Here is a 14,195-nt window from a genome sequence, read left to right on the forward strand (position 1 = left end):
ATGAGCACAGAAGGAAAAGTAAGCAAAAAATATATTACTGTTGGTAATATATTCTCTTCAGTATAACAAAGAAAGTAATACAGTATTTGATGAATAATTTAAAATTCATATCTAAATTAGAAATGATACACTAAAATATGATATGCAATATATGCTACAATATGTAATGTATACTGAACTACAGTGGAAATAAGCTATTCCTAAATACCTTCAAAAAGAATTGTATAGAATCTGTATCTATTAAGTGTTTATTTCCTACATTAAAGACATTTGCAGTAAAGTGATAGTTTATTCCAAGCTAATCATGATTAATTTGTAAAGCCAAAGTTAGAAATGTCTTTCATCAAGAAGTTTTCTTTATATTAAGGTACCATAATTTAAATGTATTATTATTTGTATTTATTTTTTGTGAACACAAGAAAGTTAAGTCTGATGAAAGTTTTATGAGATGATTTGATTTAGAAGACTTTGAAATGCCCTTTTAACCTTGACATAAAATACTTTACAAAATGCTCATTGGTCTCACAGCATTAGAATCATCAAGGTTAAGCAAGACAACATCAACATTGAAATTCTGATTTAAAAAGGTCTAGTAGGACACAATTCAGGCAATTTCCAGAGTAATCCTATGGAACAGTATCTTCCCCATATAAAAGTCAATATGGCTTTACAGAAAATTCATAATACAATTTGAATCACTTATTAGCACTAGGAACACAGATATTTGGTTTTGCCTTCCATAAATCTCTTAATTGTTCAATGTGTTTATAGGTGCACAAAAATGCATGTGGTAATACAATATAATCAATTGATATTTTAATTGCCTAATTACAAGAATTTGTGCAACTATTTCAAGTCCTTTTTTGTGTTAGGAGTGTATTACACAGTAAAATATCTCACTATGATAACTCAATTTAAAGGCTCTCAGGCTTCTCTATACACTCTGTGACAAAACAGGTTCATATCAATAAGACTGGCTGGAAATCACGTGAGTGGCCCATTGTTACTGTTCTTATTCCACCTCACTTTACTTTCATTCATTACTGATTAATATGTACATTCCACTAGAAAACAATTAGCAAAAAAATTAAATTTACCAAACTCAACTTAAAAGCAATAATGAGTTCCTAGAGCAAAAGTATAAACCAATCATATTAATGAAAATAATAACTGATGAAAGAGACAATTATTCCTCCCCTCTTGGGCACAACATCAATAACTTAGCTTGTTGTCAGCATTTCATTTATGTTTATCCATCCTGCATTATATTCTCCTCAAATGCTAAACGGTGACAATACTAACATCTATTTCATAAAGTAGCTGTGTTGTGATAATTCAACAAATTAATACTATAAAGAACTTAAAATCATATTTGGTATCTAGAAATGTCAATAAATATTAGCCACTATTATTATTGTTGCTATTTAACTTTTTGCTAACTTTTTACTGCCACCGAGTAGTGAAAACATAAGGCTAGATTCATCTTTATTCTCTGGAAAGCCAGCTTTGAGACTTTAGAGAAATTAGTTAATCACTGAGTCAACGGATCCTCAATTATTTCATCTGTAAAATAAAGCCAATAATTCAATAGTACTATCCTGGTACCATCCCTACGAGATTTTAAAATAATGCATGTTGTTTATAGCAGCACAATTTGCAATTATAAAAATACAGAACCAACCTAAATGCCCATCAACAAATGAGTAGATAAAGAAAATATGGTGTATACCATGGAATACCACTCAGCCATTAAACAGAATAAAATAAAATAATGGCCTTTGCAGCAACTTAGATGGAGCTGGAGACCATTATTCTAAGTAATTCAGAAATGGAAAACTAAACATCATATGTTCTTATTTATAAGAGGGAGTTAAACTATGAAGATGCAAAGGCATAAGAATGATATCATGAACTTTGGGAACTCGAGGGGGAAGGTTGAAAGGAGAGGTGAGGGATAAAAGATACATATTGGGTGCAATGTACACTGCTTGAGTGAAGGGTGCACCAAAATCTCAGAAATCACCACTAAAGAACTTACCCAGGTAACCAGAAAATACCTGCACCCCCAAAACTATTGAAATTAAAAATAAATTTTATAAATAAATATAATGCAAATAACTGACCGAGCACAGGCCACAATGTGCCTGTCACATCATAGGCACCTGATAATCAGGAGCTCCTACTATTAGTACTTTACTTCCAAGTATTCTGATATTTATTTTGGCATTGATCATGCTGAACATCCTGCAAAGTTGAATAATTTGACAAATAAATAATGACAATGAATTGTCAGAAGAATAAATTTCAATTGAATTTTTATCATAATTGCAATTTTGTTGATTCTCTCTGGGAAGAGTTCTGTGAATTGTACATGCTTAACCACAATGAAGACAGATATTACAGTTCACTGCCAAGCACTGGAAATTATGTGTTCATCTTTTTTTTTTTTTTTTTTTTTTTTTTTACTTTTTTCAACACTCGTTTGCAACTTAGCTTTGAGAGCCTGTACTGTTATCTGATCTATGTGTAGAGACTCCTTCCAGCTTTGATTTTAGCCCAAAATTACAAAGGTTAGAGTTGGTTGTGTGTGTGTGTGTGTGTGTGTGTGTGTGTGTGTATACATTCAGACCTACACATACATATTTCAAAATTAGAGACACTGTGTGTTTGAATTTCTAGCTAGAAGAGCTTATCCATAGATGTCATCTTTTATTTTTAAGGACATCTATGGATAAGCTCTTCTAGCTAGAAATTCAAACACACAGTGTCTCTAATTTTGAAATATGTATGTGTAGGTCTGAATGTATACACACACACACACACACACACACACACACACAACCAACTCTAACCTTTGTAATTTTGGGCTAAAATCAAAGCTGGAAGGAGTCTCTACACATAGATCAGATAACAGTACAGGCTCTCAAAGCTAAGTTGCAAACGAGTGTTGGAAAAAGTAACACACAGAAGTGGTGGAGAGAGAAAATTAAAAGAGGAGAATAGGAAAAAAGAGAGAGAAAGAGATGTCACCCCAGGCAGGAAGATAAATATATCCTTATAAAGTCAGATCCTTTTGGCCTAAGCAGAAAATTGAGAAAGAAAGCAGTGTATTTTATGTGAACAGACACTGACTCTGTTAGCAAAATGAAGGTGACTTAGAATTTGATGTACCAGCCAATAATCGTGGGTGAAGAGATGTTTTCAGCACAGCATTAGGAAATGTCAAGATTAAACAACTTTGGAGAAAAACAACAACAACAACAACATAAGGATGGCTTTAATGAATATATTCCATTTTATCTCAGTGTGTTATTATAGTTAACTGTTTATCTTTCCTTATGTTATTCCTTTTTTAAAATATATTTTTTTCTCTTTATAAATCAGAGGTGATCATTTCTATAGAGCACTTGTTAGGTACCAAACATGGGACTAGATGTTGCATGTACAAAGATGAAATGACACAATATCTGACTGCAAGCGTGGGAAAACGCTGGTACCATCTCTCTGTTTGCTTTTCTAGGTAATCAAATGCAAAGCAGCTGTGCTATGGGAGTTAAAGAAACCCTTTTCCATTGAGGAGGTGGAGGTTGCCCCTCCTAAGGCCCATGAAGTTCGTATTAAGGTGAAATACATCTTTCCATTTGTATTTAAGTTTTAAAAACTCAGAAAAGTTAAAAAACGGAAACAACCAAAAATCCCGAGTCATTTTTATATGATCATCCAGAAAATAGAATATACTTGTTGTCAAAGAAAAGTATAAATTTCTAAATTTTAAAAAAGTGCATACAGGGTAATTCCAGTAAAATACAAAAGAATTTATGTGTTTGTTCAGAAAAAAAATTTCAAAGGGATATATATCAAGACTTCAAAATCAATTAGCATTATATATTTTTATGTATTAATTTGCAATTTCTACTTCTATTTTTTAAAAGCATGCATTGTTGTATATTATTTAAGACTTAACTATTTCAGGATCAGTTACTTCACAGATTATTCTAAATTGTTTACTTCAAGAATGGAAGGTAAAGGAGGGTTTCAGCTTGGTTAACCTTGAGGATAAACTGAATATTTCATATTTGGGATAGTAGGGATTATTAGCAAAGCCCTCGAAAACATTTTGGAAGCCCAATTTCAGGAAACTGGGATTTTTAAATTCACCTGAGACTCATAATCTTTTCTAAACATCTTCTCTTCACTCTGTAGATGGTGGCTGTAGGAATCTGTGGCACAGATGACCACGTGGTTAGTGGTACCATGGTGACCCCACTTCCTGTGATTTTAGGCCATGAGGCAGCCGGCATCGTGGAGAGTGTTGGAGAAGGGGTGACTACAGTCAAACCAGGTACAGGATTCACACTCAGGGAACATGCTGGTTCACCATCCTAAGATTTCCCAGCCTGGATGAGGAAACAGGCAATGAGGGACGAAAGGGCTTGAACAAGATCACCGCACAGCCAGGACTTCAGGGGTTTCCTCTTTCCCTCTCTTCCTGCCTGACTCAAGCATGTATGTCTTTAGGCACACATGTATTCTACCCTTCAACAATCATGTACTGAGCATCTGCTAGATGCCAGGCACCAGGTTGGAGCCTGGAGATATGTGAGGATCACAAGAGACACAGTGCCTACCAGTGTGGCATTCATAATCTAGTAACTTCCGTGTTAGTGTTGGTGAACACGGTCTTCTGTCAGGGCCCAGACAACTAGAAATGGGAGGAGGGAAAAAAAGTAAGTATGGAAACTGTTCTGTGCTGAGTTCACAAAATGGAGGCTACATGGCAACGGCTGAATAAACATGACCTTTTCTTAGGTGACCTATGCAGCCCCTTCACCAATTTCCTCTTCCAACATGGTCTCTCTTCCTGAGCATGGAATCAATGAAACAGACTAGGTAAAAGGAAATGAAAGAAGCACAGAAGGAGCCATCCATCATCAACAATGTTCGCCTTATTACCTTCAGCCATGCTTAGATGTGACTGGTTAGGGATTACTAATTATAAAGGGAGAAAAACTAGGACACTTCTATACCATCATTTTCACATAAATTTTACCTATAAAATGTTATGGGCCAACCATTTTTCTTGGTCTTGCGGAATAGACAGCATAGGTAATTAAAAATAAAAATTATGTTTAATTCTAAAAAAATCACTTTTTTTTTTTTTTGAGATGGAGTCTCGCTCTGTTGTCCAGGCTGGAGTGCAGTGGCACGATCTCAGCTCACTGCAATCTCCACCTCCCGGGTTCATGCCATTCTCCTGCCTCAGCCTCCCGAGTATCTGGGACCACAGGTGCCCACCACCACACCCAGCTAATTTTTTCTATTTTTAGTAGAGACGGGGTTTCACCATATTAGCCAGGATGGTCTCAATCTCCTGACCTCATGATCTGCCTGCCTCGGCCTCCCAAAGTGCTGGAATTACAGTCTAAAAAAATCACTTTAGGCACTAGGTTGGACCTGCCACTTTACCAAATACTTATTTGAACTGTGAACAGAAAAATAAAATGAACTGTCCAATTTGGGTTTCAGCTCCTACTAATTTATTTAGTAGTAATAAATTAATAACTACTAAATAATAACTAATAACGACTAAACTATTAAATAATACTAATAATAACTAATTAGCTAGTAATAAGTTAATAACAAAATGACACCCTTACTTTTTACCCATGCTCCCTCCACTACAACAGGAAAAGTAGATAATTCACAAATTATCAGCTAAAAACATTTCAAAGTCAGTTCTTATCCTAAAAGTGCCTAACTTATTGTGGAGGGTTGAAATTTCCAGAGGAATTTCTGGAATTGTTCTTTGTCCCATTTTTGACAGTTTTCCTCAAAAAAAGAACTAAGATCATTTTAAAAGCATTCATTTCTTAATAAAGCTAAACCTAGTCACTTTGAAAAGAATTAGTTCAAAATTCTCATTTTTATTGTATATCAAACTATAACAAAAAACAGGTCTTACCAATATCTAGTGGAACTATTATACCCTACTTTCAACTAAAATTTATATTTATACTTACAGTAAGATTTAAATAGTTAAGGATTAAATTAAATGTTTGTAAAGCCTCCAGGAGAAATTGGTACACTACATAAAAGTAACTATTAATACAGTGGAAGCAATTTTTCTAATCCATGTTGTTTCCCATATTTGCATTTCCTCTTTAGGAATCTTCAGGCACTTATAAGCCCAAACTGGAAACAAGGCTGTGGCAGGCAATGACAAATGACATAGTTGTGATTGGACTGTATTTCTTGGAGACTTTTAAAGACACATGTTTCTAATGTTTTAAAGACATGTGAGCTTTATGTTTTTGCTCTATTAATACCTGGATAGAAATTGTAAAAGAATTTGTTTTATCCCTCTCCAGGTGATAAAGTCATCCCACTCGCTATTCCTCAGTGTGGAAAATGCAGAATTTGTAAAAACCCGGAAAGCAACTACTGCTTGAAAAATGAGTAGGTTTCTGATGCTCTCCCTGCGCAGACATTGAGTTTGCACATTAGTTATGCTCCCGTCTCATGCCTTTGTGTGTCTTTGTATTACACTGCCCAGTGTGAGCAATCCTCAGGGGACCCTGCAGGATGGCACCAGCAGGTTCACCTGCAAGGGGAAGCCCATCCACCACTTCCTCGGCATCAGCACCTTCTCACAGTACACAGTGGTGGATGAAAATGCAGTAGCCAAAATTGATGCAGCCTCACCCATGGAGAAAGTCTGCCTTATTGGCTGTGGATTTTCAACTGGTTATGGGTCTGCAGTCAATGTTGCCAAGGTAAGAATGACAATGGGTGATAAGAACAGTTACACACAGACTGTCAGGAACCCAAAGGGAAGCAATTTCTCACAAGAATCGAAGATTATTTTTGTAGATTTTGAATGTCGACTAAGAATAGAAACACAGGCCGGGCGCGGTGGCTCACGCTTGTAATCCCAGCACTTTGGGAGGCCGAGGCGGGCGGATCACGAGGTCAGGAGATCGAGACCACGGTGAAACCCCGTCTCTACTAAAAATACAAAAAATTAGCCGGGCGTGGTGGCGGGCGCCTGTAGTCCCAGCTACTCGGAGAGGCTGAGGCAGGAGAATGGCGTGAACCCGGGAGGCGGAGCTTGCAGTGAGCCGAGATTGCGCCACTGCACTCCAGCCTGGGCGACAGAGCGAGACTCCGTCTCAAAAAAAAAAAAAAAAAAGAATAGAAACACAGTCCAGAAAGAATTGAGAGCACATGCCAGAAATTTCACGTGTTTATCAGATTAAAAAGTTGTTGAGAGTTTAGAAAATGTAAAGATGTCATTTTCAATAATTGCTCTTCTGTATTTGCTCTTTATGAGATCATGAAATATTAGGCCTGAGAACTCATTTAGTAATTCATTCCACAATTAGAGAGCACCAACACATGCCTCAAGCACCACAGGTTCTGCTATGTTCTGAAAGAGCAAAAGTAAATGAAATGAAGCGTTTGCCCTTGAGGAGCAGCTAGTCTGTGGATCCTCTACTCCCAGAATTAGGATCAACAGTAGAGTCCAAAACCTTACCTGATGCACTTCCAAACCAAGGCTCACCCACTCTGTGGAGTCTTAGACGGAAAGTAGTGACGCTTCAGTGATGCGTAATTCACTCATTATGACATTTCACTGCTAAAACTAACTCCCCTGGCATGAACACACACAAGTGGTAAATTTCAAGCAGAAATTCTTTAAAGACTCCTCATCTGAGTAGGCTGAAAATCTAGTAGTATTCTTTATTTTATGAAACTGAGGTCCAGAGATATAAAGATATTTGCCCAGTCTCACTGCTGGTTAATATGGGAGCTGAGACTAAAATATCTTTTACAAATCTCCTGCTGAATCTTAGATCACGATAGATAATTATTAGCACTTTTAAATAACAGTCACAAGCCTTGTATTTTTCTAAGTAAGTTAGAAAATGGTGTTGTCCCCCATAGTATTGCATACCACTTTGTGAATGAATGAATGAATAGACACCCTTAAGGGAATATAAGAATGAGATTATTTGGAACAGGAAGAGCATGTCACCCAAAATGAAGGTGGACTATGGAAGACTAGGTTTAATAAATATCCCCTGGCCAACTAAAAAAATTCAGAAGGCATCTTTTCCAAATTTCTATGACTTTAGCTCTTTGTCCCTTGTTCAATTGCCTCATCTATTTTAACAGGTGATCTAAGTGAGCCTACCCAAGAACAGAAGATGAGGATACTTATAACAATAGATTTTATTATTAAAATATAATGAAATTAATATTTCATTACTGTATTATTCACTAGTGTATTTTTTAAAGCAGGGATATACTGGTCATGACTACTGAACATAAATGAACCATGGAGTTCATTACTGAGAGTTTAAGTGGAATATTTTTCAGTCTCCTGGAGTAGCCTTTTCCACTTATTTTGTTTTCCAAATATTGCCTTTGTGTATGTATGAGATACTGAAGCTGGCTATCAAGGGATTTCAGCAATCGAGAGTCCCTTCAAGATTGTAATCACTGCCATCTGGATCTCAGAGATCATCCAGTCCCCTGGTTCCCAGCCTGACCTTCCCATTGGAGTCACCTGGGGACTGAGTTCCACCTGCAGAGCTTCTTATTTAATTGGCATGGGCTGTGACCTGGACTTTGGGATATTTTTAAACCTGCCCAGATGAATCCAATATGCAGCAGTCTGAGAACCACTCAACTAGTTCAACTCCCTGAATTTAAAAATAAAGCAACTGAAGCCAAAAGAGGTTTTGATAACAGATTGAACAGAAGAGTTTGAGCAGCTCTTGATAAACACTAGGTATGGCACTTTATAAAGCTTAGGCACTTTCAAAAAACCATTGCTTAATCCATTTTTGCATTTTCTGAAAACACAGGTCACCCCAGGCTCTACCTGTGCTGTGTTTGGCCTGGGAGGGGTCGGCCTATCTGTTGTTATGGGCTGTAAAGCAGCTGGAGCGGCCAGAATCATTGCGGTGGACATCAACAAGGACAAATTTGCAAAGGCCAAAGAGTTGGGTGCCACTGAATGCATCAACCCTCAAGACTACAAGAAACCCATCCAAGAGGTGCTAAAGGAAATGACTGATGGAGGTGTGGATTTTTCATTTGAAGTCATCGGTCGGCTTGACACCATGGTATGTTCCATGACATGCCCTGAGATTTCTGCCTCTGCAACTTGGAGGATGCACTTAGGCTGCAGAATATATGTTTTCTGTATAAAGGATATTTTTAATGATGAATGGAAATTTCCCATCATCTGTTTGTTACCTGGCTTGTTTAATTTATTGTTATGAGAAATCTTTTATTCTATCAACTATGTAAACGTGTCTCAAGTCATATTTCCTCTAGAGGAAAAGCAAAGGGCTTGTTTTTCTTAACTGAGCGATTATAGATTACTTTGTTAATTTTTAGTTAAAAACTATAAGTTCAAGTACACATAAATAATACAAATTCTGTTCCCAAATTGTAATGTTTTATTTTTCTCCCACATTCTTAACAAAAATGATTTAATAATTTTGCATATGTTCTTAATAAACTCGAATTTTTTTAACATATTAGTATTTGGCCAAAAGAAATGAGCAATTTTAGGCCAACTATTGTTTTATTAACAAAAATATGCCCTAAGGAAAGTGAAGCTCAAATGCATCACTATGTTTTATCACAGAAACTGGACAGTACCTGGCACAAAACTAGAGCCCAATACTAGTAAGACTCAATACTTTGAAAAGTCAACAGAATTTTATCACCCCCCAAATTTCAAAGCTACATACTCATGGCATTGTTTATATATTACATGAGACAATGCATGTAATATACTTAGCACAGTGCAGCCTGTCATATGGTAAGCTCCCAATAAATGTCAGCTGTCTTTTTTTCTTTTTATTTGAGACAGGGTCTCACTCTGTCAATTAGGCTGAAGTGCAGTGGCATGATTATAACTCACTACAGCCTCAACCTCCTGGGCTCAAGCAATTCTCCTACCTCTCGCTCCAAAAATGCTGAGAATATAGGAATGAGCCACCACGCCCAGCCTCAGTTGGCATTATTGATATGAAATACTATTTCCAATATTGCAGTACTTACATCATCTTTGGCTTATTATGTGGTATTGCTTTCAAACAGTTACAAATATCAAAGGCAATGGGAAACACATCTCTAGCTATATTTCACCTACCCAGAATTCTCTAGAATCCTACTGAAAAAGTCTCCAGAGACCAACATGTTTCCATTGCCGAGATTTTCTAGAAGGTCCAGCAGTGTGGGTAATGGGGAGCAGCACCCTGAGATCAATGCTCTCAGCAGCCTTGACCTGGGACAAATGCCACAGATGAATGAAGTGTCAAGAGATTCCAACTTTTTCCAGGGCTATAGCTTTTCTCCTAATGTTCTTTTTCTATACCTTCCTCCATTTTCTCATGTGGAACTGGAGTGTACCTTATCTCAAGACACCAAATATCTGACAGCCACATGTTCTGAGGATGTCTGGTCTCCCAAAGGTCAGAATCCAAAATCAATGAACTAATCATTACATATCTTGGGGCAATCCTAAACCATTTTCTAACTACAGAACATGTTCAGAAAGCTGACTGGAAAAGACTTTCTGAACTGTCTTGTGAGGTTCCCAAATAATCAGTGTATTTTAATGTAAAACCTATATATATTTGGGGAGATAAAAATAATATTTAAAACATGTCCATTTGAGAAATGGACAGTAGAATAGGCATCCGTTAAAAAAAGAGACCATCAAGTGGACAAGAGACTAATTTTGGTGATATAATCATTTATCGTGTTACCCATTAAAATATGTGGTTGAAAGTAATGGGTTCAAAATGCCTATGTAATAAATCAATGAAAAATGAATTAACCAACTCACAGATTACCTAAGAATTATGTGATGAAATTGTATGCTTATATAAGGAACTGGACTTAATATATATTTGTGATGATGTCTACCACTTTATTCCTTTATTAGGAAGAATTAAGTACACTCCAATTTATTCATCTATTCTTTCATTAAAAAACCATTTTCTGGGCATTTCCTAAATCCACAGCACTATCCTATGCAAAAAAAGGGACTGAAGGAGCAAAAGACATAAGCTCTTCCCTCTACACACTCACAATCCAGTTAAGCCTATTACATGATATTGTGCATTATGAATAGGAACTATGCGACTCCACGTTAAGGATGCTAAGTGTTCACTTTATTCCAGATGGCTTCCCTGTTATGTTGTCATGAGGCATGTGGCACAAGTGTCATCGTAGGGGTACCTCCTGATTCCCAAAACCTCTCAATGAACCCTATGCTGCTACTGACTGGACGCACCTGGAAGGGAGCTATTCTTGGTGGTATGTAGTTAGGCTTCAGAGCCACATTCTCATTAACCTCAGCACATCTCCCCGTTTACAAGTGATAAGGCAAGGTTTTGAAAAGCAGATCAAAAATAAATTAAAATTCTTTTTCTATCTACAGTCTCCAAATCAACTAGATATTGAACTAATGCAGGCAGAAGGTCCCAAAATAGACATTTCTGATGTCACCATTAACAAAGACCATTCATCTCCATCTGTTTTCGTACTCGTAACTGTGTAAGGCATGGGAATTTCTAGTAAGACACAGAAATCTACAATGATATTTCATGTCTACACCCAAATTTAGAAAACTGTTAAATTTGTTCCTTTGGGCATAATATCTGTACTATGATTTCTCTGTGAGAGAGAGAATAACCAGGGACCCTTGTTTATCTGTGATTTTTTTTTAGTCTGAGCTCTGTAAAAGCTTATTGAAGTACTCTGTCTCTTATTAACCTCAGTCGTTGCAGTCTGGAAGCAGCACCTTTTCTAAACTTTCATTTATTTGGAAAATCTTCTCTTCAATTATCCTACTTACCCTAGTTGAATCTAACAATGATACCGTCTTCTTTTCAGGCTTTAAGAGTAAAGAATGTTTCCCAAAACTTGTGGCTGATTTTATGGCTAAGAAGTTTTCATTGGATGCATTAATAACCCATGTTTTACCTTTTGAAAAAATAAATGAAGGATTTGACCTGCTTCACTCTGGGAAAAGGTAGAGTTTTAGTTAGTTTTCTGTTTTGCTTTTTTTTCCACCATAGGGGATTGTCTAGCAGAAAATGAAAAGGTGGAAGGATGAGAAAAATTAAGAGTGCCTTGGTTTTTCCATTACCAGTTCAGTCTTTACATGGAGAGCTTGCAAGAGAAGTTGAAAAGGTCTGTGAGATGCTAAAAACAGTTGCTTTGCAGGCTGGGCGCGGTGGCTCACGCTTGTAATCCCAGCACTTTGGGAGGCCGAGGCGGGCGGATCACGAGGTCAGGAGATCGAGACCACGGTGAAACCCCGTCTCTACTAAAAAAATACAAAAAAATTAGCCGGGCGTGGTGGCGGGCGCCTGTAGTCCCAGCTGCTCGGAGAGGCTGAGGAGGGAGAATGGCGTGAACCCGGGAGGCGGAGCTTGCAGTGAGCCGAGATTGCGCCACTGCACTCCAGCCTGGGCGACAGAGCGAGACTCAGTCTCAAAAAAAAAAAAAAAAAAACAGTTGCTTTGTATTTCCTATTCTGCTGAAGCCAAATTATGTTGATTACAGCAAATCTGAATGATCAGAGCCACTCAGCCTTCTTTAAAAGAGAACAATCACCTTTGCCAAAAAAAAAAAGTCTTTTTAAACAGCCATAATTATGACATGGTGTCATTGAAGCCTGTGCCTACCACCTATATAAAGCTGACATTAGGTGGCTGTATATTTAAATAATTTTCAGGACATCCTCAACATTTTCATTATTGGAGTATGTGAAACTATATTTAGTTTGTTTTCTAAGTAGATATTACTAGTTTTTTCTTTTTCCTTTTTTTCTTTTGCAGTTTACAAAAAATTTTTTATCAATAAAAGTTATTATAAAAGAGAAGTATACGAAACACTATTGTGAATGTTTGGCTTACTTTTTGTCTTAAGCTTAGAAAACTCAGCCAATTCTATTTCCTGTCTCTAACACTTAACTCTCACAACCAGCTAATAAAATGAATTTTGTCACCTGCATTTACATGAGGCACAACTGGGAACAGGCAGTTATATCTAACCTCTGCCTTCTAGCTCCAGAGTCTGAGATTTTTCTGCTATCCCATTGTTATTTTCATGAGATTTTCAACTTTTAATAGTGTTTCTTTGGCACTCACAAAATTATTATAGTAGATACTTTAACCAACAACATTCTTGAGGAGGGAAAGCAACTAGCACCCAAAGAGCACCAGCTGTTCTACTAAGTGTCTTACCTGCGTTATCTTATGTGATTCCCAGGCAATGCTCAGTGTCAGTCTCAATCTCACTATCTTAGAGAAGAGAAAACTGAGACTCAGAGAAGGCATGACTTGGTCAAAATCATCAGATGGTAGGAAGGAGAGCCAGAATCCAAAGGTAGATCTTGTTGTTAGCAAATATCTCACTTCTATTAAACCACACTGCCCTTCAAGAGTGCATGGATATATGGAACACAGTAGCCATCAAAGGTTAGTTATCATTGTCATCATTATTATCATTGACATCATCATCGTGATCATCATCATCATATAGGATTGAAAAGATGATGGCAAATATAGAGATGAACAAAACCAGAAGACAGTGTTGAGCAACATAAGAAGTCATTAAGCATGCCTAAATTCACCTTATGAGAATGTCATACAGTAATATGCATATGTAAATATAATTAATCCTATCAATAAGATAAGATTAAAAATTGTAACACTCAATATTGGTAAGACTAAGGTGACTAGGCAATTTCATGTACTTTCAGTAGTAATTGATACATCCTTTTGGGAAAGCAATTTGGTAATATGTATCAGAAACCCTTAAAAAATAACTGGATCTTTTGTTCCAGCAATTCCATTTCTAGAAATCTATTCTACAGAAATAATCAACTATTCAAATATATATATGTGTTTCAGCATGTTTACTTGTTTTTGTAATATCAAACATTAGAAACTTTCTAAATTTCAACATGAGGAAAATGATTTAATAAATTCCAATCATTTATTAGAAATGAATGAAGCCATCAAAAAGAAATGACATCATTGGGAAATTCTCATGATATAATTTAGGCTCATATAATAAAGAATATAAATTTTATATACAATATCTCAAATTTTCAACAAGAGCAGTAAAACTTGTACATATGCCTAGTAAAAAGTTGA

General features: G+C 36.5%; 1 protein-coding gene across 1 annotated transcript; it reads left to right on the forward strand.

The window, feature by feature from the left end:
- On the forward strand, nucleotides 1-12,371 carry LOC116485043 (alcohol dehydrogenase 1A). The gene is made up of 8 exons (XM_032180301.2): nucleotides 1-18; nucleotides 3,521-3,622; nucleotides 4,204-4,342; nucleotides 6,369-6,456; nucleotides 6,554-6,773; nucleotides 8,871-9,131; nucleotides 11,208-11,343; nucleotides 11,923-12,371. The coding sequence occupies exons 1-8, from the start codon at nucleotides 1-3 to the stop codon at nucleotides 12,063-12,065; spliced, it is 1,107 nt and encodes a 368-aa protein (XP_032036192.1). The 3' UTR covers nucleotides 12,066-12,371.
- The last annotated feature ends 1,824 nt before the right edge of the window (nucleotides 12,372-14,195 follow it).

The sequence above is a fragment of the Hylobates moloch genome, unplaced genomic scaffold (assembly GCF_009828535.3).
Source record: "Hylobates moloch isolate HMO894 unplaced genomic scaffold, HMol_V3 SCAFFOLD_2, whole genome shotgun sequence".
Lineage (NCBI taxonomy): Eukaryota > Metazoa > Chordata > Mammalia > Primates > Hylobatidae > Hylobates > Hylobates moloch.